Below are 23319 nucleotides of genomic sequence, written 5' to 3' on the forward strand. Positions count from 1 at the left end.
TGGCAGAACGACAGATTTGTACCTTGTTGGCTCGGGGATTCGATCTGGCAACCTTTCGGTTACTTGTCCAACACTCTAACCACTAGGCTACGCTGCCGTCCCAATGAGGATGCTATGAGGATGACACTCAACTACTTTTCTCCTTCCCCCTTCTGACACCCAGGTGGCAACACGCATCTCTGCGTGCCTGGCAGATATCTCAGCTTGGATGTCGGCCCACCACCTCAAGCTCAACCTCGACAGAGCTGCTCTACATCCCAGAGAAGGCCTGTCCAGTCAAAGACCTCTCCATCATGGTTGACAACTCCACAGTGTCACCCTCCCAGAGTGCAAAGAACCTTGGCGGGACCCTGGACAACACCCTGTCATTCTCTGTAAACATTAAAGCAGTGACTCGCTCCTGCAGATTCATGCTGTACAACATCCGTAGAGTACGACCCTACCTCACACAGTGAGCGGCGCAGGTCCTAATCCAGGAACTTGTCATCTCCCTTCTGGACTACTGCAACTCGCTGTTGGCTGGGCTGCTCATTTGTGCCATCAAACCCCTGCAACTTATCCAGAATTCCAGTTGATGCTCACATCCACTACAAGACCATGGTGCTTACCTACAGAACAGCGAGAGGAACTGCCCCTCCCTACCTTCAGGATATGCTTAAACACTACCTCAGGTCTCTTGGCCCTCTCAAAAATGTAAGATTATATATACACATCAGAGACTCCAGGGGGAACAAAGATTATATATACACAGCAGACTCCAGGGGGAACAAAGATTATATATACACAGCAGAGACTCCAGGGGGAACAAAGATTATATATACACAGCAGAGACTCCAGGGGGAACAAAGATTATATATACACAGCAGAGACTCCAGGGGAACAAAGATTATATATACACAGCAGAGACTCCAGGGGAACAAAGATTATATATATACACAGCAGAGACTCCAGGGGGAACAAAGATTATATATACACAGCAGACTCCAGGGGGAACAAAGATTATATATACACAGCAGAGACTCCAGGGGGAACAAAGATTATATATACACAGCAGAGACTCCAGGGGGAACAAAGATTATATATACACAGCAGAGACTCCAGGGGGAACAAAGATTATATATACACAGCAGAGACTCCAGGGGGAACAAAGATTATATATACACAGCAGAGACTCCAGGGGGAACAAAGATTATATATACACAGCAGAGACTCCAGGGGAACAAAGATTATATATACACAGCAGAGACTCCAGGGGAACAAAGATTATATATATACAGCAGATTCCAGGGGGAACAAAGATTATATATACACAGCAGAGACTCCAGGGGGAACAAAGATTATATACAGTGGGGAGAACAAGTATTTGATACACTGCCGATTTTGCAGGTTTTCCTAAATACAAAGCATGTAGAGGTCTGTCATTTTTATCATAGGTACACTTCAACTGTGAGAGACGCCCATCCCTGCTGCAGTGTGTGCAAACCTGGTCAAGAACTACAGGAAACGTATGATCTCTGTAATTGCAAACAAAGGTTTCTGTACCAAATATTAAGTACTGCTTTTCTGATGTATCAAATACTTATGTCATGCAATAAAATGCAAATGAATTACTTAAAAATCATACAATGTGATTTTCTGGATGTTTGTTTTAGATTCCGTCTCTCACAGTTGAAGTGTACCTATGATAAAAATTACAGACCTCTACATGCTTTGTAAGTAGGAAAACCTGCAAAATCGGCAGTGTATCAAATACTTGTTCTCCCCACTGTATATACAGCAGACTCCAGGGGAAACAAAGATGGTGATATATACAGCAGAGACTCCAGAAGGAACACTGTTTTTGTCACACAGCAGTAGAAACCAAGGGAAAAAGAGACGCAGTGCAACATATGGTGGAGAATGCAGCCAGAAGTTGAGAGGTGGAGAAGTTGTGGTGTGTATTGTACCATATTGTTGTCTGAATGGGAGACATACCAAGTAGGCTATGCTTGCATGTGTGTTAAACATGTTTTGACACAGGGATCACTTCCATATACTTCAAATGATCAATACGTTGCAGTACAATGCCACATTACTGTACTAAAGACATGGTCAGTGTTGGGATCAATTCCATTTCAATTCCAGTCAATATTAGGAAGTACTCTGAAATTCCTATTCCAATTCTGTTCAACACTTTTCAATTGGGAACATTTGGAATTCGGCCTCCTTTTGGAATTGACTGGAATTGATGTAGAATTGACACCAACTCTGGACATATTACTAGGTAATAGGTACTGACTTGTGTCGATGAAGACAGCGTCCACATAGACTTTGGTGCAGAGGGATCCTAATATGAAGCCACAGGCTGGGCCAAACACCAGCGTGGAAAAAACTATCCCTAAAGAGAAACACAGACAGGACACTTTCAAGATAACATCCACAACGTCAAAAAGACCCTTTAATAATAACATCCACAACGTCAAAAAGACCCTTTAATAATAACATTCACAACGTCAAAAAGACCCTTTAATAATAACATCCACAACGTCAAAAAGACCCTTTAATAATAACATTCACAACGTCAAAAAGACCCTTTAATAATAACATCCACAACGTCAAAAAGACCCTTTAATAATAACATTCACAATGTCAAAAAGGCCCTTTAATAATAACATTCACAACGTCAAAAAGACCCTTTAATAATAACATTCACAACGTCAAAAAGACCCTTTAATAATAACATTCACAACGTCAAAAAGACCCTTTAATAATAACATTCACAACATCAAAAAGACCCTTTAATAATAACATTCACAACGTCAAAAAGACACTTTAATAATAACATTCACAACGTCAAAAAGACCCTTTAATAATAACATCCACAACGTCAAAAAGACACTTTAATAATAACATCCACAATGTCAAAATTACACTTTTCATTGTTATTAAGGACACGTTTAGACAGATTTATACTAAGGCAAATGTAACCTTTCATAACTTTCCAGTGAAGTCAGAAAGATATACCTTCCCTCTTTTTATACAATTGGACGACTGTATGTTGCAGTCATTTCCTTAGAGCTGCAATATGTCACTTTTTTGGGGCGACCCGACCAAATGCACAGAATTGTGAGTTATAGATCCGTCATTCGCATTGAAAGCAAGTCTAAGAAGCGGTAGATCTGTTCTATGTGCGCTATTTCTATGCTTCCTGTTCTGAAGCGTAGGTATTGTATCTTTTACTTGTAGTTTCGGACACCAACTTCAAACAGATGAAAATACAACATTCTTGGTTCTGGAAAATATATTTCACAGCGGTTCAGATGGTACAGTGATTCTCTACACTAGACTTGCTTGCTTTGTCACATAAACTGAAATTAGATGAACTATTAGAATTTTAGCAAACAGGAAATGGCAGAGTGATTTCTACATAGCATCTTTAAAAGTTAGTTATTTTACGAAATATAAATACTTTCAGTTCTAAGTCTAAGCCACAAGAGGGTGGCAGTACTCTGCACATATCTCTGACCGGGTCCCTGTAAACCCTTAACAGCATTATCAACAAGGCAGGTCCTACAGGCTCTAGTTTTGTCGCACCTCGACTACTGTTCAGACGTGTGGTCAATTGCAGTTGGCTCAGACAGGGCAGCACGGCTGGCCCTTGGATGTACACAGAGAGCTAATATTAATGACATGCATGTCAATCTCTCCTGGCTCAAAGTGGAAGAGAGATTGACTTCAATCACTACTTGTTTTTGTAAGAGGTGTTGACAAGCTGAATGTACCGAGCTGTCTGTTTAAAAACAGCCGATACCGATTAGTCAGACGATTTTTATATATTTGTAATAATGACAATTACAACAATACTGAATGAACTATGAACACTTTTATTTTAACTTAATATAATACATAAATAAAATCAATTTAGTCTCAAATAAATAATGAAACATGTTCAATTTGGTTTAAATAATGCAAAAACACAGTGTTGGAGAAGACAGTAAAAGTGCAATATGTGCCATGTAAGAAAGCTGACGTTTCAGTTCCTCTTCAATATTCCCAGGTAAGAAGTTTTAGGTTGTATTTATTCATTGGACTATTTCTCTCTATACCATTTGTATTTCATAGACCTTTGACTATTGGATGTTCTTATAGGCACTATGGTATTGCCATCCTAATTATGGGAGTTGATAGGCTTGTAGTCATAAACAGCGCTGTGCTTCAAGCATTGCGAAAAGCTGCTGGCAAACGGAGGAAAGTGCGGTTTGAATGAATGCTTACGAGCCTGCTGCTGCCTACCACCGCTCAGTCAGACTGCTCTACCAAATATCAAATCATAGACTTAATTATAATAAACACACAGAAATACGAGGTCATTAATATGGTTAAATCATTACTATCATTTCAAAAACAATGAACCGTTCCGTATTTTATCGAATGGGTGGCATCCCTAAGTCTAAATATTGCTGTTACATTGCACAACGTTCAATGTTATGTCATAATTGTGTAAAATTCTGGCAAATGAATTACGGTCTTTGTTAGGAAGAAATGGTCATCACACAGTTCACAACGAGCCAGGCGGCCCAAACTGCTGCATATACCCTGACTCTGCATATACCCAAACTGCTGCATATACCCAAACTGCTGCATATACCCAAACTGCTGCATATACCCTGACTCTGCATATACCCTGACTCTGCATATACCCTGACTCTGCATATACCCTGACTCTGCATATACCCTGACTCTGCATATACCCTGACTCTGCATATACCCTGACTCTGCATATACCCTGAAAGCAAGAGAAGTGACACAATTTCAGGCACCCTATTGATTATATGCAACGCAGGACAAGCTAGTTAAACTAGTAATATCATCAACCATGTGTAGTTAACTAGTGATTATATGCAACGCAGGACAAGCTAGTTAAACTAGTAATATCATCAACCATGTGTAGTTAACTAGTGATTATATGCCACGCAGGACAAGCTAGTTAAACTAGTAATATCATCAACCATGTGTAGTTAACTAGTGATTATATGCTACGCAGGACAAGCTAGTTAAACTAGTAATATCATCAACCATGTGTAGTTAACTAGTGATTATATGCTACGCAGGACAAGCTAGTTAAACTAGTAATATCATCAACCATGTGTAGTTAACTAGTGATTATATGCTACGCAGGACAAGCTAGTTAAACTAGTAATATCATCAACCATGTGTAGTTAACTAGTGATTATATGCTACGCAGGACAAGCTAGTTAAACTAGTAATATCATCAACCATGTGTAGTTAACTAGTGATTATATGCTACGCAGGACAAGCTAGTTAAACTAGTAATATCATCAACCATGTGTAGTTAACTAGTGATTATATGCTACGCAGGACAAGCTAGTTAAACTAGTAATATCATCAACCATGTGTAGTTAACTAGTGATTATATGCTACGCAGGACAAGCTAGTTAAACTAGTAATATCATCAACCATGTGTAGTTAACTAGTGATTATATGCTACGCAGGACAAGCTAGTTAAACTAGTAATATCATCAACCATGTGTAGTTAACTAGTGATTATATGCAACGCAGGACAAGCTAGTTAAACTAGTAATATCATCAACCATGTGTAGTTAACTAGTGATTATATGCAACGCAGGACAAGCTAGTTAAACTAGTAATATCATCAACCATGTGTAGTTAACTAGTGATTATATGCAACGCAGGACAAGCTAGTTAAACTAGTAATATCATCAACCATGTGTAGTTAACTAGTGATTATATGCTACGCAGGACAAGCTAGTTAAACTAGTAATATCATCAACCATGTGTAGTTAACTCGTGATTATATGCTACGCAGGACAAGCTAGTTAAACTAGTAATATCATCAACCATGTGTAGTTAACTAGTGATTATGTTAAGATTGATTGTTTTTTATAAGATAAGTTTAATGCTAGCTAGCAACTTACCATGGCTTCTTGCTGCCTGCATTCGCGTAACAGGTGGTCAGCCTGCCACGCAGTCTCCTCGTGGATTGCAATATAATCGGCGTCCAAAAATGCCGATTACCGATTGTTATGAAAACTTGACATCGGCCCTAATTCGACCTCTAGTTGCTGCTGCAGTGAACGAGGTGGGGCAGCAAGACAGAACTGTGGCTGATGGGAAAAAGAAATGGTCTGACCTTAAACTGCAAGGAAAAATAAATGGTCTGTCCTTAAACTGCAAGGGGAAAGAAATGGTCTGACTTTAAACTGCAAGGGGAAAGAAATGGTCTGACCTTAAACTGCAAGGGGAAAGAAATGGTCTGTCCTTAAACTGCAAGGGGAAAGAAATGGTCTGTCCTTAAACTGCAAGGGGAAAGAATAGCCATACATAACCAGCAGGAAAATCACTGACATCAAGTCTAGACTCTGAGTAGAGATAAGATCATTTCCACGTCAAAGTAAGGTTTTATAAATAACTACTAATACGTGGTTTTCTGCGTCAGTCATTAAGATCAGAATTGACGAGGGGGCTGATCTCCATCATACTACTGACTGGGGGGCATATGGCTGATCTCCATCATACTACTGACTGGGGGACATATGGCTGATCTCCATCATACTACTGACTGGGGGACATACGGCTGATCTCCATCATACTACTGACTGGGGGACATACGGCTGATCTCCATCATACTACTGACTGGGGGACATATGGCTGATCTCCATCATACTACTGACTGGGGGACATATGGCTGATCTCCATCATACTACTGACTGGGGGACATATGGCTGATCTCATCATACTACTGACTGGGGGACATATGGCTGATCTCCATCATACTACTGACTGAGGGACATATGGCTGATCTCATCATACTACTGGCTGGGGGACATACGGCTGATCTCCATCATACTACTGACTGGGGGACATATGGCTGATCTCAGCATACTACTGGCAGGGGGACATATGGCTGATCTCCATCATACTACTGACTGGGGGACATATGGCTGATCTCCATATCATACTACTGACTGGGAGACATACGGCTGATCTCCATCATACTACTGACTGGGGGACATACGGCTGATCTCCATCATACTACTGACTGGGGGACATATGGCTGATCTCCATCATACTACTGACTGGGGGACATATGGCTGATCTCCATCATACTACTGACTGGGGGACATATGGCTGATCTCCATCATACTACTGACTGGGGGACATATGGCTGATCTCCATCATACTACTGACTGGGGGACATATGGCTGATCTCCATCATACTACTGACTGCGGGACATATGGCTGGTCTCCATCATACTACTGACTGGGGGACATATGGCTGATCTCCATCATACTACTGACTGAGGGACATATGGCTGATCTCCATATCATACTACTGACTGGGGGACATATGGCTGATCTCCATATCATACTACTGACTGGGGGACATATGGCTGATCTCCATATCATACTATTGACTGGGGGACATATGGCTGATCTCCATATCATACTACTGACTGGGGGACATATGTCTGTTCTCCATCATACTACTGACTGGGGGACATATGGCTGATCTCCATCATACTACTGGCTCGGGGACATACGGCTGATCTCCATCATACTACTGACTGAGGGACATACGGCTGATCTCCATCATACTACTGACTGGAAGACATATGGCTGATCTCCATCATACTACTGACTGGGGGACATATGGCTGATCTCCATATCATACTATTGACCAGGGGACATATGGCTGATCTCCATCATACTACTGACTGGGGGACATATGGCTGATCTCCATCATACTACTGACTGGGGGACATATGGCTGATCTCCATCATACTACTGACTGGGGGACATATGGCTGATCTCCATCATACTACTGACTGGGGGACATATGGCTGATCTCAGCATACTACTGGCAGGGGGACATATGGCTGATCTCCATCATACTACTGACTGGGGACATATGGCTGATCTCCATCATACTACTGACTGGGGGACATACGGCTGATCTCCATCATACTACTGACTGGGGGACATATGGCTGATCTCCATCATACTACTGACTGGGGGACATATGGCTGATCTCCATCATACTACTGACTGGGGGACATATGGCTGTTCTCCATCATACTACTGACTGGGGGACATATGGCTGATCTCCATCATACTACTGGCTGGGGGACATATGGCTGATCTCATCATACTACTGGCTGGGGGACATACGGCTGATCTCCATATCATACTGCTGACTGGGAGACATATGGCTGATCTCCATCATACTACTGACTGGGGGACATATGGCTGATCTCCATCATACTACTGACTGGAGGACATATGGCTGATCTCCATATCATACTACTGACTGGGGGACATATGGCTGATCTCAATATCATACTACTGACTGGGGGACATACGGCTGATCTCCATCATACTACTGACTGGAGGACATATGGCTGATCTCCATATCATGCTATTGACCGGGGGACATATGGCTGATCTCCATCATCATACTACTGACTGAGGGACATATGGCTGATCTCCATATCATACTACTGACTGGGGGACATATGGCTGATCTCCATATCATACCACTGACTGGGGGACATATGGCTGATCTCCATATCATACTACTGACTGGGGGACATATGGCTGATCTCCATCATACTACTGACTGGGGGACATATGGTTAATCTCCATATCATACTACTGACTGGGGGACATATGGCTGATCTCCATCATACTACTGACTGGGGGACATATGACTACTGACTGGGGGACATATGGCTGATCGCCATCATACACTGACTGGGGGACATATGGCTGATATCCATCATACTACTGACTGGGGGACATATGGCTGATCTCCATCATACTACTGACTGGGGGACATATGGCTGATCTCCATCATACTACTGACTGGGGGACATATGGCTGATCTCCATCATACTACTGACTGGGGGACATATGGCTGATCTCCATCATACTACTGACTGGGGGACATATGGCTGATCTCCATCATACTACTGACTGAGGGACATATGGCTGATCTCCATCATACTACTGACTGGGGGACATATGGCTGATCTCCATCATACTACTGACTGGGGGACATACGGCTGATCTCCATCATACTACTGACTGAGGGACATACGGCTGATCTCCATCATACTACTGACTGGGGGACATATGGCTGATCTCCATCATACTACTGACTGGGGGACATATGGCTGATCTCCATGTCATACTACTGACTGGGGGACATATGACTGATCTCCATCATACTACTGACTGGGGGACATATGGCTGATCTCCATCATACTACTGACTGGGGGACATATGGCTGATCTCCATCATACTACTGACTGAGGGACATATGGCTGATCTCCATCATACTACTGACTGGGGGACATATGGCTGATCTCCATCATACTACTGACTGGGGGACATATGTTTGACTGTCACGTTTATTATCATCTACACTGCATCTGGATGGACAAACGGATGTGCTTTCATTCATCACATTATATTTGGGTAATAGGACAGCTATTTTACTGTCCATAAACTATGAGAACAGGGTGGGGTGTTTCCTGCAAACAAAGCAACTTAAACCCCTAGTGAGGCCTGTGTAAGACAACATGGCTAAGAGAGGTCCATCAGTGAGCTAGTCCCTCCCAGAATAACCCTAATGGGTGAGCTGAAGACTGGACCAGCTGGAAACCAACCTCTGTCTGTCTGTCTGTCTGTCTGTCTGTCTGTCTGGCTGTCTGGCTGGCTGGCTGTCTGGCTGTCTGTCTGTCTGTCTGTCTGTCTGTCTGTCTGTCTGTCTGGCTGTCTGTCTGTCTGGCTGGCTGTCTGGCTGTCTGTCTGGCTGGCTGTCTGGCTGGCTGTCTGGCTGGCTGGCTGTCTGGCTGGCTGTCTGGCTGGCTGTCTGTCTGGCTGTCTGTCTGTCTGTCTGTCTGTCTGTCTGTCTGTCTGTCTGTCTGTCTGTCTGTCTGTCTGTCTGTCTGTCTGTCTGTCTGTCTCTGTCTGTCTGTCTGTCTGTCTGTCTGTCTGTCTGTCTGTCTGTGTGTGTGTGTGTGTGTGTGTGTGTGCAGGCCCGGTTCTAGCATTTTGGGGGGCCCCCACCAAGGGATCCCAAAAATATTGTGGCCCCTCTCTTGAACGTTAAAGTACATGCCCTGCAGTTGTACACATTTTGCCATGGTAATGATATCTGAGTGATACTGACTAATAAGATCTAAACATTGTAATCTGACAAGGCTGATTGAGGGTTAGTGACTGACATAACAAGTGAAAAACAGCTGATGCAAAACCACATTTCAAACTTGCACCTTGTGTATTCTACTAACTTAACTCTCAACAGGAAGTTGAGACCCCGACTGAGTTTCTCCCCCCCCCCCAAATTATATGATTACATGCCTGGTCGGCGACCGCTCATGTTGCTTATGCCTGGAGCCGGCCCTGTGTGTGTCTTTCCAGTAGTCCTAATGGTGGATTTAAAGAAAAACCCCAGCCTAGTAAATGAATCCTTGTGTAAACTGTAGGTGGAGTCCTCCCTTCAGAAGTTTATTTAGAACTAACAACATGGACCCCAACCCTTAATCCTCCTGCAGACACACCTGTAGAGGTCTGTATAAAAGCCCAGGACTGACCAGACAGAATCACACATCCAGACTCAGTGCCAAGGAGACTCTCCAAAGCATCTCAAAGACCAAGAAGACATCTAGAGTATCTCCACTGCCAGATCCAAGGAGCCATCCAGAGTCTGTCCACACACTGAAGATGGAGCAAAGCCCCTCTCTCACCATCCTGCTGCTGGTACTGGGCCTCTCTCAGGCCCAAATGGACCACAGTGGACCAGCCATGTGGATAGACCACCTTGAGGCTGTAGACATCACTGAGAGAATTCTGTCCGCTAATAACGGCTCTGATGAGATGCTGATGGAGGGAGACCTGGTGGTGCCAAGAACCAGAAATGCCATGCAGTGCATGCAGGGAGGAAACAGCTGCCTGTGGAACAAAGCCTCTAACGGATACGTTGAAGTGCCCTACACAACAGAAGACAGCAGATTCACTCCCTCCGACAGGAAGGAGATTGAGCTCGCCGTCCAGTCGTTCCACAGCAAGACCTGCATTCGCTTTGTGCCGCGTGGCAACCAGAAAGACTACATCAGCTTTGAGAGTTTGAACGGCTGCTACTCCTCTCTCGGGAGAATTGGAGGGAAACAGACAGTCTCTGTTAACAGCGTGGGCTGCATCTTTCTCGGCATCATTCAGCACGAGACCCTCCACGCTCTGGGATTCCAGCACGAACAAACCAGGAGCGACCGTGACCAGTACATCAGGATCAACTGGAAGAACATCGACTCAAACATGGCCTATAACTTCGATAAACAAAACACCAACAACCTGAACACTCCCTATGACTACAGCTCTGTCATGCACTATGGAAAAACAGCCTTCTCTATCAACGAGAAGGACACCATCACCCCCATCCCCAACTCTGACGTGTCCATCGGCCAGAGACAGGGGATGTCCACCACTGACATCCTGAGGATCAACCGACTCTACGGCTGCTGAGAGGAAGACATCACAGGAAGGAGGAGAGTAAGGTGAAGATGTCTACAATACATCTGACACATTATCCAGTGTCCTGTTCATTCAAATCATCAGCCGTGTGTTATTCACAATAATTCACTAGCTTCTCTTATTGCCTTATGGGATTTAGATCAGATAAATGTGTTGTAGTACAGAACAATGTGGTTTTCTGTATCACTTTGGATTGAAACAGAAATAAAAGCATTTGAAACAACATTATTGAATCTTCTTGTGTTTTTCTGATGACAATATGGTGCTGTATATATGTTGACATGTTTCCTCCCATGTTTCTGGAAGTTGTTGTAGCCTGGTTCTAGCCTAGCGGTAGCCTGGTTCTAATCTGGTGGTAGCCTGGTTCTAGCCTGCTAGTAGCCTGGTTCTAGTCTGCTGGTAGCCTGGTTCTAGTCTGGTGGTAGCCTGGTTCTAGTCTGCTGGTAGCCTGGTTCTAGTCTGCTGGTAGCCTGGTTCTAGTCTGGTGGTAGCCTGGTTCTAGCCTGCTGGTAGCCTGGTTCTAGTCTGCTGGTAGCCTGGTTCTAGTCTGCTGGTAGCCTGGTTCTAGTCTGCTGGTAGCCTGGTTCTAGTCTGCTGGTAGCCTGGTTCTAGTCTGCTGGTAGCCTGGTTCTAGTCTGCTGGTAGCCTGGTTCTAGCCTGCTGGTAGCCTGGTTCTAGTCTGCTGGTAGCCTGGTTCTAGCCTGCTGGTAGCCTGGTTCTAGTATGCTTGTAGCCTGATTCTAGTCTGCTGGTAGCCTGGTTCTAGTCTGCTGGTAGCCTGGTTCTAGTCTGCTGGTAGCCTGGTTCTAGCCTGCTGGTAGCCTGGCTCTAGCCTGCTGGTAGCCTGGTTCTAGTCTGCTGGTAGCCTGGTTCTAGCGTGCTGGTAGCCTGGTTCTAGTCTGCTGGTAGCCTGGTTCTAGTCTGCTGGTAGCCTGGTTCTAGTCTGCTGTTAGCCTGGTTCAAGTCTACTGGTAGCCTGGTTCTAGCCTGCTGGTAGCCTGGTTCTAGTCTGCTGGTAGCCTGGTTCTAGCCTGCTGGTAGCCTGGTTCTAGTATGCTGGTAGCCTGATTCTAGCCTGCTGGTAGCCTGCTTCTAGCCTGCTGGTAGCCTGGTTCTAGTCTGCTGGTAGCCTGGTTCTAGTATGCTGGTAGCCTGATTCTAGCCTGCTGGTAGCCTGGTTCTAGCCTGCTGGTAGCCTGGTTCTAGTCTGCTGGTAGCCTGGTTCTAGCCTGCTGGTAGCCTGGTTCAAGCCTGTTGGTAGCCTGGTTCTAGTCTGCTGGTAGCCTGGTTCTAGCCTGCTGGTAGCCTGGTTCTAGCCTGCTGGTAGCCTGGTTCTAGCCTGCTGGTAGCCTGGTTCTAGTCTGCTGGTAGCCTGGTTCTAGCCTGCTGGTAGCCTGGTTCAAGTCTGCTGGTAGCCTGGTTCTAGCCTGCTGGTAGCCTGGTTCTAGTCTGCTGGTAGCCTGGTTCTAGTCTGCTGGTGGCCTGGTTCTAGCCTGCTGGTAGCCTGGTTCACGTCTGGCGGTAGCCTGGTTCTAGTATGCTGGTAGCCTGATTCTAGCCTGCTGGTAGCCTGGTTCTAGCCTGCTGGTAGCCTGGTTCTAGTCTGCTGGTAGCCTTGTTCCAGCCTGCTGGTAGCCTGGTTCTAGCCTGCTGGTAGCCTGGTTCTAGTCTGCCGGTAGCCTGGTTCTAGTCTCTGTAGTCACTGTGTCATTAGACCTCTTTAGTCACTGTGTTATTAGACCTCTTTAGTCACTGTGTCATTAGACCCCTTTAGTCACTGTCTCATTAGGTCTCTGTAGTCACTGTGTCATTAGGTTTACGTAACCTAGTGACTGGTCAGAATCAGTCCCTCAATCAGCCCCTTAGTCACGCCATTAGTCTTGATGGTGATTTAAATGTAGGGGAGAGATTAATTTGAGAGTTAATCCAGGGATAGTACTTGTTAGTTAGAGGCAGAGAGTTAATCCAGGGATAGTACTTGTTAGTTAGACCCAGAGAGTTAATCCAGGGATAGTACTTGTTAGTTAGAGCCAGAGAGTTAATCCAGGGATAGTACTTGTTAGTTAGAGGCAGAGAGTTAATCCAGGGATAGTACTTGTTAGTTAGAGCCAGAGAGTTAATCCAGGGCTAGTACTTGTTAGTTAGAGACAGAGTTAATCCAGGGCTAATACTTGTTAGTTAGAGACAGAGTTAATCCAGGGATAGTACTTGTTAGTTAGAGACAGAGTTAATCCAGGGCTAATACTTGTTAGTTAGAGACAGAGTTAATCCAGGGATAGTACTTGTTAGTTAGAGACAGAGTTAATCCAGGGATAGTACTTGTTAGTTAGAGACATAGTTAATCCAGGGCTAGTACTTGTTAGTTAGAGACAGAGTTAATCCAGGGATAGTACTTGTTAGTTAGAGACAGAGTTAATCCAGGGCTAATACTTGTTAGTTAGAGACAGAGAGTTAATCCAGGGATAGTACTTGTTAGTTAGAGACAGAGTTAATCCAGGGCTAGTACTTGTTAGTTAGAGCCACATAGTTAATCCAGGGATAGTACTCGTTAGTTAGAGACAGAGAGTTAATCCAGGGCTAGTACTTGTTAGTTAGAGACATAGTTAATCCAGGGCTAGTACTTGTTAGTTAGAGACAGAGTTAATCCATGGCTAGTACTTGTTAGTTAGAGACAGAGTTAATCTAGGGCTAGTACTTGTTAGTTAGAGCCACATAGTTAATCCAGGGCTAGTACTTGTTAGTTAGAGACAGAGTTAATCCAGGGCTAGTACTTGTTAGTTAGAGAAAGAGAGTTAATCCAGGGCTAGTACTTGTTAGTTAGAGACATAGTTAATCCAGGGCTAGTACTTGTTAGTTAGAGACATAGTTAATCTAGGGCTAGTACTTGTTAGTTGGAGACAGAGTTAATCCAGGGATAGTACTTGTTAGTTAGAGACAGAGTTAATCCAGGGATAATACTTGTTAGTTAGAGACAGAGTTAATCCAGGGCTAATACTTGTTAGTTAGAGACAGAGTTAATCCAGGGATAGTACTTGTTAGTTAGAGACAGAGTTAATCCAGGGATAGTACTTGTTAGTTAGAGACATAGTTAATCCAGGGCTAGTACTTGTTAGTTAGAGACAGAGTTAATCCAGGGATAGTACTTGTTAGTTAGAGACAGAGTTAATCCAGGGCTAATACTTGTTAGTTAGAGACAGAGAGTTAATCCAGGGATAGTACTTGTTAGTTAGAGACAGAGTTAATCCAGGGCTAGTACTTGTTAGTTAGAGCCACATAGTTAATCCAGGGATAGTACTCGTTAGTTAGAGACAGAGAGTTAATCCAGGGCTAGTACTTGTTAGTTAGAGACATAGTTAATCCAGGGCTAGTACTTGTTAGTTAGAGCCAGAGAGTTAATCCAGGGATAGTACTTGTTAGTTTGAGACAGAGTTAATCCAGGGCTAATACTTGTTAGTTAGAGACAGAGTTAATCCAGGGCTAGTACTTGTTAGTTAGAGACAGAGAGTTAATGCAGGGCTAGTACTTGTTAGTTAGAGACAGCGTTAATCCAGGGATAGTACTTGTTAGTTAGAGCCACATAGTTAATCCAGGGCTAGTACTTGTTAGTTAGAGACAGAGAGTTAATCCAGGGATAGTACTTGTTAGTTAGAGACAGAGTTAATCCAGGGATAGTACTTGTTAGTTAGAGTCAGAGAGTTAATCCAGGGATAGTACTTGTTAGTTAGAGACAGAGTTAATCCAGGGCTAGTACTTGTTAGTTAGAGACAGAGAGTTAATGCAGGGCTAGTACTTGTTAGTTAGAGACAGAGTTAATCCAGGGATAGTACTTGTTAGTTAGAGCCACATAGTTAATCCAGGGCTAGTACTTGTTAGTTAGAGACAGAGTTAATCCAGGGATAGTACTTGTTAGTTAGAGACAGAGTTAATCCAGGGATAGTACTTGTTAGTTAGAGTCAGAGAGTTAATCCAGGGATAGTACTTGTTAGTTAGAGACAGAGTTAATCCAGGGCTAGTACTTGTTAGTTAGAGCCAGAGAGTTAATCCAGGGATAGTACTTGTTAGTTAGAGACAGAGTTAATCCAGGGATAATACTTGTTAGTTAGAGACAGAGTTAATCCAGGGCTAGTACTTGTTAGTTAGAGCCAGAGAGTTAATCCAGGGATAGTACTTGTTAGTTTGAGACAGAGTTAATCCAGGGCTAATACTTGTTAGTTAGAGACAGAATTAATCCAGGGCTAGTACTTGTTAGTTAGAGCCAGAGAGTTAATCCAGGGATAGTACTTGTTAGTTTGAGACAGAGTTAATCCAGGGCTAATACTTGTTAGTTAGAGACAGAGTTAATCCAGGGCTAGTACTTGTTAGTTAGAGACAGAGAGTTAATGCAGGGCTAGTACTTGTTAGTTAGAGACAGCGTTAATCCAGGGATAGTACTTGTTAGTTAGAGCCACATAGTTAATCCAGGGCTAGTACTTGTTAGTTAGAGACAGAGAGTTAATCCAGGGATAGTACTTGTTAGTTAGAGACAGAGTTAATCCAGGGATAGTACTTGTTAGTTAGAGTCAGAGAGTTAATCCAGGGATAGTACTTGTTAGTTAGAGACAGAGTTAATCCAGGGCTAGTACTTGTTAGTTAGAGCCACATAGTTAATCCAGGGCTAGTACTTGTTAGTTAGAGACAGAGTTAATCCAGGGATAGTACTTGTTAGTTAGAGACAGAGTTAATCCAGGGATAGTACTTGTTAGTTAGAGTCAGAGAGTTAATCCAGGGATAGTACTTGTTAGTTAGAGACAGAGTTAATCCAGGGCTAGTACTTGTTAGTTAGAGCCAGAGAGTTAATCCAGGGATAGTACTTGTTAGTTAGAGACAGAGTTAATCCAGGGCTAATACTTGTTAGTTAGAGACAGAGTTAATCCAGGGCTAGTACTTGTTAGTTAGAGACAGAGTTAATCCAGGGATAGTACTTGTTAGTTAGAGCCAGAGAGTTAATCCAGGGCTAATACTTGTTAGTTAGAGACAGAGTTAATCCAGGGCTAGTACTCGTTAGGTAGAGCCAGAGAGTTAATCCAGGGCTAGTACTTCTTAGTTAGAGACAGAGTTAATCCAGGGATAGTACTTGTTAGTTAGAGCCAGAGAGTTAATCCAGGGCTAGTACTTGTTAGTTAGAGACAGAGTTAATCCAGGGCTAGTACTTGTTAGTTAGAGCCAGAGAGTTAATCCAGGGCTAGTACTTGTTAGTTAGAGTCAGAGAGTTAATCCAGGGATAGTACTTGTTAGTTAGAGACAGAGTTAATCCAGGGCTAGTACTTGTTAGTTAGAGCCAGAGAGTTAATCCAGGGATAGTACTTGTTAGTTAGAGCCAGAGAGTTAATCCAGGGCTAGTACTTGTTAGTTAGAGCCAGAGAGTTAATCCAGGGCTAGTACTTCTTAGTTAGAGACAGAGTTAATCCAGGGATAGTACTTGTTAGTTAGAGCCAGAGAGTTAATCCAGGGCTAGTACTTGTTAGTTAGAGACAGAGTTAATCCAGGGCTAGTACTTGTTAGTTAGAGCCAGAGAGTTAATCCAGGGATAGTACTTGTTAGTTAGAGCCAGAGAGTTAATCTAGGGATAGTACTTGTTAGTTAGAGACAGAGTTAATCCAGGGATAGTACTTGTTAGTTAGAGACAGAGTTAATCCAGGGATAGTACTTGTTAGTTAGAGTCAGAGAGTTAATCCAGGGATAGTACTTGTTAGTTAGAGACAGAGTTAATCCAGGGCTAGTACTTGTTAGTTAGAGCCAGAGAGTTAATCCAGGGATAGTACTTGTTAGTTAGAGCCAGAGAGTTAATCTAGGGCTAGTACTTGTTAGTTAGAGACAGAGTTAATCCAGGGATAGTACTTGTTAGTTAGAGACAGAGTTAATCCAGGGATAGTACTTGTTAGTTAGAGTCAGAGAGTTAATCCAGGGATAGTACTTGTTAGTTAGAGACAGAGTTAATCCAGGGCTAGTACTTGTTAGTTAGAGCCAGAGAGTTAATCCAGGGATAGTACTTGTTAGTTAGAGACAGAGTTAATCCAGGGCTAGTACTTGTTAGTTAGAGACAGAGTTAATCCAGGGATAGTACTTGTTAGTTAGAGCCAGAGAGTTAATCCAGGGCTAATACTTGTTAGTTAGAGACAGAGTTAATCCAGGGCTAGTACTTGTTAGTTAGAGCCAGAGAGTTAATCCAGGGCTAGTACTTCTTAGTTAGAGACAGAGTTAATCCAGGGATAGTACTTGTTAGTTAGAGCCAGAGAGTTAATCCAGGGCTAGTACTTGTTAGTTAGAGACAGAGTTAATCCAGGGCTAGTACTTGTTAGTTAGAGCCAGAGAGTTAATCCAGGGATAGTACTTGTTAGTTAGAGCCAGAGAGTTAATCTAGGGATAGTACTTGTTAGTTAGAGACAGAGTTAATCCAGGGATAGTACTTGTTAGTTAGAGCCAGAGAGTTAATCCAGGGCTAGTACTTGTTAGTTAGAGACAGAGTTAATCCAGGGCTAGTACTTGTTAGTTAGAGCCAGAGAGTTAATCCAGGGATAGTACTTGTTAGTTAGAGCCAGAGAGTTAATCCAGGGATAGTACTTGTTAGTTAGAGCCACATAGTTAATCCAGGGCTAGTACTTGTTAGTTAGAGACAGAGTTAATCCAGGGCTTGTACTTGTTAGTTAGAGACATAGTTAATCCAGGGATAGTACTTGTTAGTTAGAGACATAGTTAATCCAGGGCTAGTACTTGTTAGTTAGAGCCAGATAATGTTGTAAAGAAGGGACTCATTATGATATAGTGTTGAATAGAGTTTTTCTTCTCATATACTAGCCACTGTATTCTGCCTGTTGTGCTGATGATAAATGACCTCATTACCGTCTGTCCTCATCATTCTCTCTCAGCACTTAACCCCTATGGCAGGGGTTGGCAACTGGCGGCCCGCGTGCCAAAACCGGCCTGCCAGTCATTTGTTTTGGGCCCCCCAAAGATTTTGGCAAAAAACATTACAACAATAATTGGTCCAAAAAGACTCAAACCGCCAGGAATTCAGCTAAAAACAGAAATGTGATCGTGTCTCAATGTAATCAAGCTATGACACTACTGTTATTTTCAAATACAATCTCTTTTTGGGTCAATTTAATTGTGGTCAATTTAGAGTGTACAAATTATTATAACTATGTTCCGTTCTCCCAACCATCCGCTCTGACATGAATCAGCCCTAGGCTGCATGTAGTTACCTACCTCTGCCCTATGGTGTGCGTTTCCAAACACATCACAGGAAAACTAACAAGTAGTTAGTCATGTTCCAATAGGTTATATTGTCACTGATCAGAGAACCAACTTCAACTCCAAGCTCATAAAGCAGCACCACAGACAGCATGGCACAACCCCTTACCACCCTCAAACTGACGGGCTGGTTGAACGTTTCAGCGAGGTGTTCCTAGTTATTTTGTTCTAAAGCGTGTGGTCCTACTCACCTACAGTATATACAGAGAGAACCTGCTGGATTGTGGTTAGGGTTATTGTGGTTAGGGAGTGGTAGTTAACTGACCTCTATATACAGTATAGAGACGAGTCACCACTTTCTTCCTAATGCGTGTGGTCCTACTCCATATACAGAGAGGAGTAACAAGTTGTTCTGTTATTAATATGTATATTATATACGGTTAATATACTCACCTATATACAGAGGAGTAACACGTTGTTCTGTTATTAATATGTATATTATATAAGGTTAATATACTCACCTATATACAGAGAGGAGTCTTTCCTCTTGACGTGGTCGTCTATGTAGGACACCCCTAGAGGCTGTACTGGTGTTGCCCCGATCCCCAGCAGTACCTGGGCCCCTATCAGCAGCAGGTACATCATGTTGGTGTTGGACTTGTTCCCACACAGGAAGGCAGAGTCTCTGCCCTCAGTCCTGGTCATGTTGGAACACACATCCCTCCCGTCCTCCGCGTGCCACCCATCCCCGGCCTCGTACTCATACTGGTGGGTCAGGAACTCTGGCAGGGCGGAGAGCAGCGCGCCCAGCGCCATGACGAGGCCCCCGCAGCCAATCAGACGCGGCCGGTGGGCCTTTGCACCGAAGTAGCTGACAAATAGGATGAGGGCCAGGTTGCCGATCTCGAAGCTGCTGGCGATCACGCCCACGTCGGCGGACTGGAGGTTGAAGCGGCGCTCCAGGGTGGTCAGAACACTCACCTAGAATAGAAACACAATGTTATATCTGTCTACGTAGTGTGGAGGAGAGGGCTATATGTCTACGTAGTGTGGGGAGAGGGCTATCTGTCTATGTAGTGTGGAGGAGAGGGCTATCTGTCTATGTAGTGTGGAGGAGAGGGCTATATGTCTACGTAGTGTGGGGAGAGGGCTATCTGTCTATGTAGTGTGGGGGAGAGGGCTATCTGTCTATGTAGTGTGGGGGAGAGGGCTATCTGTCTATGTAGTGTGGGGAGAGGGCTATCTGTCTATGTAGTGTGGGGGAGAGGGCTATCTGTCTATGTAGTGTGGGGAGAGGGCTATCTGTCTATGTAGTGTGGAGGAGAGGGCTATCTGTCTATGTAGTGTGGGGGAGAGGGCTATCTGTCTATGTAGTGTGGGGGAGAGGGCTATCTGTCTATGTAGTGTGGGGGAGAGGGCTATCTGTCTATGTAGTGTGGGGGAGAGGGCTATCTGTCTATGTAGTGTGGGGGAGAGGGATATCTGTCTATGTAGTGTGGGGAGAGGGCTATCTGTCTATGTAGTGTGGGGGAGAGGGCTATCTGTCTACGTAGTGTGGGGGAGAGGGCTATCTGTCTATGTAGTGTGGGGAGAGGGCTATCTGTCTAGGTAGTGTGGGGGAGAGGGCTATCTGTCTATGTAGTGTGGAGGAGAGGGCTATCTGTCTATGTAGTGTGGAGGAGAGGGCTATCTGTCTATGTAGTGTGGAGGAGAGGGCTATCTGTCTATGTAGTGTGGAGGAGAGGGCTATCTGTCTATGTAGTGTGGGGGAGAGGGCTATCTGTCTATGTAGTGTGGAGGAGAGGGCTATCTGTCTATGTAGTGTGGGGGAGAGGGCTATCTGTCTATGTAGTGTGGGGGAGAGGGCTATCTGTCTATGTAGTGTGGGGGAGAGGGATATCTGTCTACGTAGTGTGGGGAGAGGGATATCTGTCTATGTAGTGTGGGGAGAGGGCTGTCTGTCTACGTAGTGTGGGGGAGAGGGCTATCTGTCTACGTAGTGTGGAGGAGAGGGCTATCTGTCTACGTAGTGTGGGGGAGAGGGCTATCTGTCTATGTAGTGTGGGGGAGAGGGCTATCTGTCTATGTAGTGTGGGGGAGAGGGCTATCTGTCTATGTAGTGTGGGGGAGAGGGCTATCTGTCTATGTAGTGTGGGGGAGAGGGCTATCTGTCTATGTAGTGTGGGGAGAGGGATATATGTCTATGTAGTGTGGGGGAGAGGGCTATCTGTCTATGTAGTGTGGGGAGAGGGCTATCTGTCTAGGTAGTGTGGGGGAGAGGGCTATCTGTCTATGTAGTGTGGAGGAGAGGGCTATCTGTCTATGTAGTGTGGAGGAGAGGGCTATCTGTCTATGTAGTGTGGGGGAGAGGGATATCTGTCTATGTAGTGTGGGGGAGAGGGATATCTGTCTATGTAGTGTGGGGGAGAGGGCTATCTGTCTATGTAGTGTGGAGGAGAGGGCTATCTGTCTATGTAGTGTGGGGGAGAGGGCTATCTGTCTATGTAGTGTGGAGGAGAGGGCTATCTGTCTATGTAGTGTGGGGGAGAGGGATATCTGTCTACGTAGTGTGGGGAGAGGGCTATCTGTCTACGTAGTGTGGAGGAAAGGGCTATCTGTCTACGTAGTGTGGGGAGAGGGCTATCTGTCTACGTAGTGTGGGGGAGAGGGATATCTGTCTATGTAGTGTGGGGAGAGGGCTGTCTGTCTACGTAGTGTGGGGGAGAGGGCTATCTGTCTATGTAGTGTGGAGGAGAGGGCTATCTGTCTATGTAGTGTGGGGGAGAGGGCTATCTGTCTATGTAGTGTGGGGGAGAGGGCTATCTGTCTATGTAGTGTGGGGGAGAGAGCTATCTGTCTATGTAGTGTGGGGGAGAGGGATATCTGTCTATGTAGTGTGGGGGAGAGGGCTATCTGTCTATGTAGTGTGGGGAGAGGGATATATGTCTATGTAGTGTGGGGAGAGGGATATATGTCTATGTAGTGTGGGGGAGAGGGCTATCTGTCTATGTAGTGTGGGGAGAGGGCTATCTGTCTAGGTAGTGTGGGGGAGAGGGCTATCTGTCTATGTAGTGTGGAGGAGAGGGCTATCTGTCTATGTAGTGTGGAGGAGAGGGCTATCTGTCTATGTAGTGTGGGGGAGAGGGATATCTGTCTATGTAGTGTGGGGGAGAGGGCTATCTGTCTATGTAGTGTGGGGGAGAGGGCTATCTGTCTATGTAGTGTGGAGGAGAGGGCTATCTGTCTATGTAGTGTGGGGGAGAGGGCTATCTGTCTATGTAGTGTGGGGGAGAGGGCTATCTGTCTATGTAGTGTGGGGGAGAGGGCTATCTGTCTATGTAGTGTGGGGGAGAGGGATATCTGTCGATGTAGTGTGGGGGAGAGGGCTATCTGTCTATGTAGTGTGGGGAGAGGGATATATGTCTATGTAGTGTGGAGGAGAGGGCTATCTGTCTATGTAGTGTGGGGAGAGGGCTATCTGTCTACGTAGTGTGGGGAGAGGGATATCTGTCTATGTAGTGTGGGGAGAGGGCTATCTGTCTACGTAGTGTGGGGAGAGGGCTATCTGTCTACGTAGTGTGGGGAGAGGGCTATCTGTCTACGTAGTGTGGGGAGAGGACTATCTGTCTACGTAGTGTGGGGAGAGGGCTATCTGTCTATGTAGTGTGGAGGAGAGGGCTATCTGTCTATGTAGTGTGGGGAGAGGACTATCTGTCTATGTAGTGTGGGGGAGAGGGCTATCTGTCTATGTAGTGTGGAGGAGAGGGCTATCTGTCTATGTAGTGTGGGGGAGAGGGATATCTGTCTATGTAGTGTGGGGAGAGGGCTATCTGTCTACGTAGTGTGGAGGAAAGGGCTATCTGTCTACGTAGTGTGGGGAGAGGGCTATCTGTCTACGTAGTGTGGGGGAGAGGGATATCTGTCTATGTAGTGTGGGGAGAGGGCTGTCTGTCTACGTAGTGTGGGGGAGAGGGCTATCTGTCTATGTAGTGTGGAGGAGAGGGCTATCTGTCTATGTAGTGTGGGGGAGAGGGCTATCTGTCTATGTAGTGTGGGGGAGAGGGCTATCTGTCTATGTAGTGTGGGGGAGAGAGCTATCTGTCTATGTAGTGTGGGGGAGAGGGATATCTGTCTATGTAGTGTGGGGGAGAGGGCTATCTGTCTATGTAGTGTGGGGAGAGGGATATATGTCTATGTAGTGTGGGGAGAGGGATATATGTCTATGTAGTGTGGGGGAGAGGGCTATCTGTCTATGTAGTGTGGGGAGAGGGCTATCTGTCTAGGTAGTGTGGGGGAGAGGGCTATCTGTCTATGTAGTGTGGAGGAGAGGGCTATCTGTCTATGTAGTGTGGAGGAGAGGGCTATCTGTCTATGTAGTGTGGGGGAGAGGGATATCTGTCTATGTAGTGTGGGGGAGAGGGCTATCTGTCTATGTAGTGTGGGGGAGAGGGCTATCTGTCTATGTAGTGTGGAGGAGAGGGCTATCTGTCTATGTAGTGTGGGGGAGAGGGCTATCTGTCTATGTAGTGTGGG

At 44.8% G+C, this 23319-nt stretch overlaps 1 protein-coding gene and 1 pseudogene across 1 annotated transcript in view; one reads left to right on the top strand and one right to left on the bottom strand.

The window, feature by feature from the left end:
• LOC139575135 (solute carrier organic anion transporter family member 3A1-like) overlaps nucleotides 1-23319 on the bottom strand; it is a 51624-nt gene that overhangs the window by 23166 nt on the left and 5139 nt on the right. The window contains exons 2-3 of the mRNA XM_071400138.1: nucleotides 19308-19767; nucleotides 2279-2377 (exon numbers count right to left, since the gene is read on the bottom strand). Coding sequence (XP_071256239.1) covers nucleotides 2279-2377; nucleotides 19308-19767 — 559 coding nt within the window. The remainder of the gene's footprint in view (nucleotides 1-2278; nucleotides 2378-19307; nucleotides 19768-23319) is intronic.
• Nucleotides 10727-11781, top strand: LOC139575399 (hatching enzyme 1.2 pseudogene; annotated as a pseudogene).

The sequence above is a fragment of the Salvelinus alpinus genome, chromosome 5, assembly GCF_045679555.1.
Source record: "Salvelinus alpinus chromosome 5, SLU_Salpinus.1, whole genome shotgun sequence".
Taxonomy (NCBI): Eukaryota; Metazoa; Chordata; class Actinopteri; order Salmoniformes; family Salmonidae; genus Salvelinus; species Salvelinus alpinus.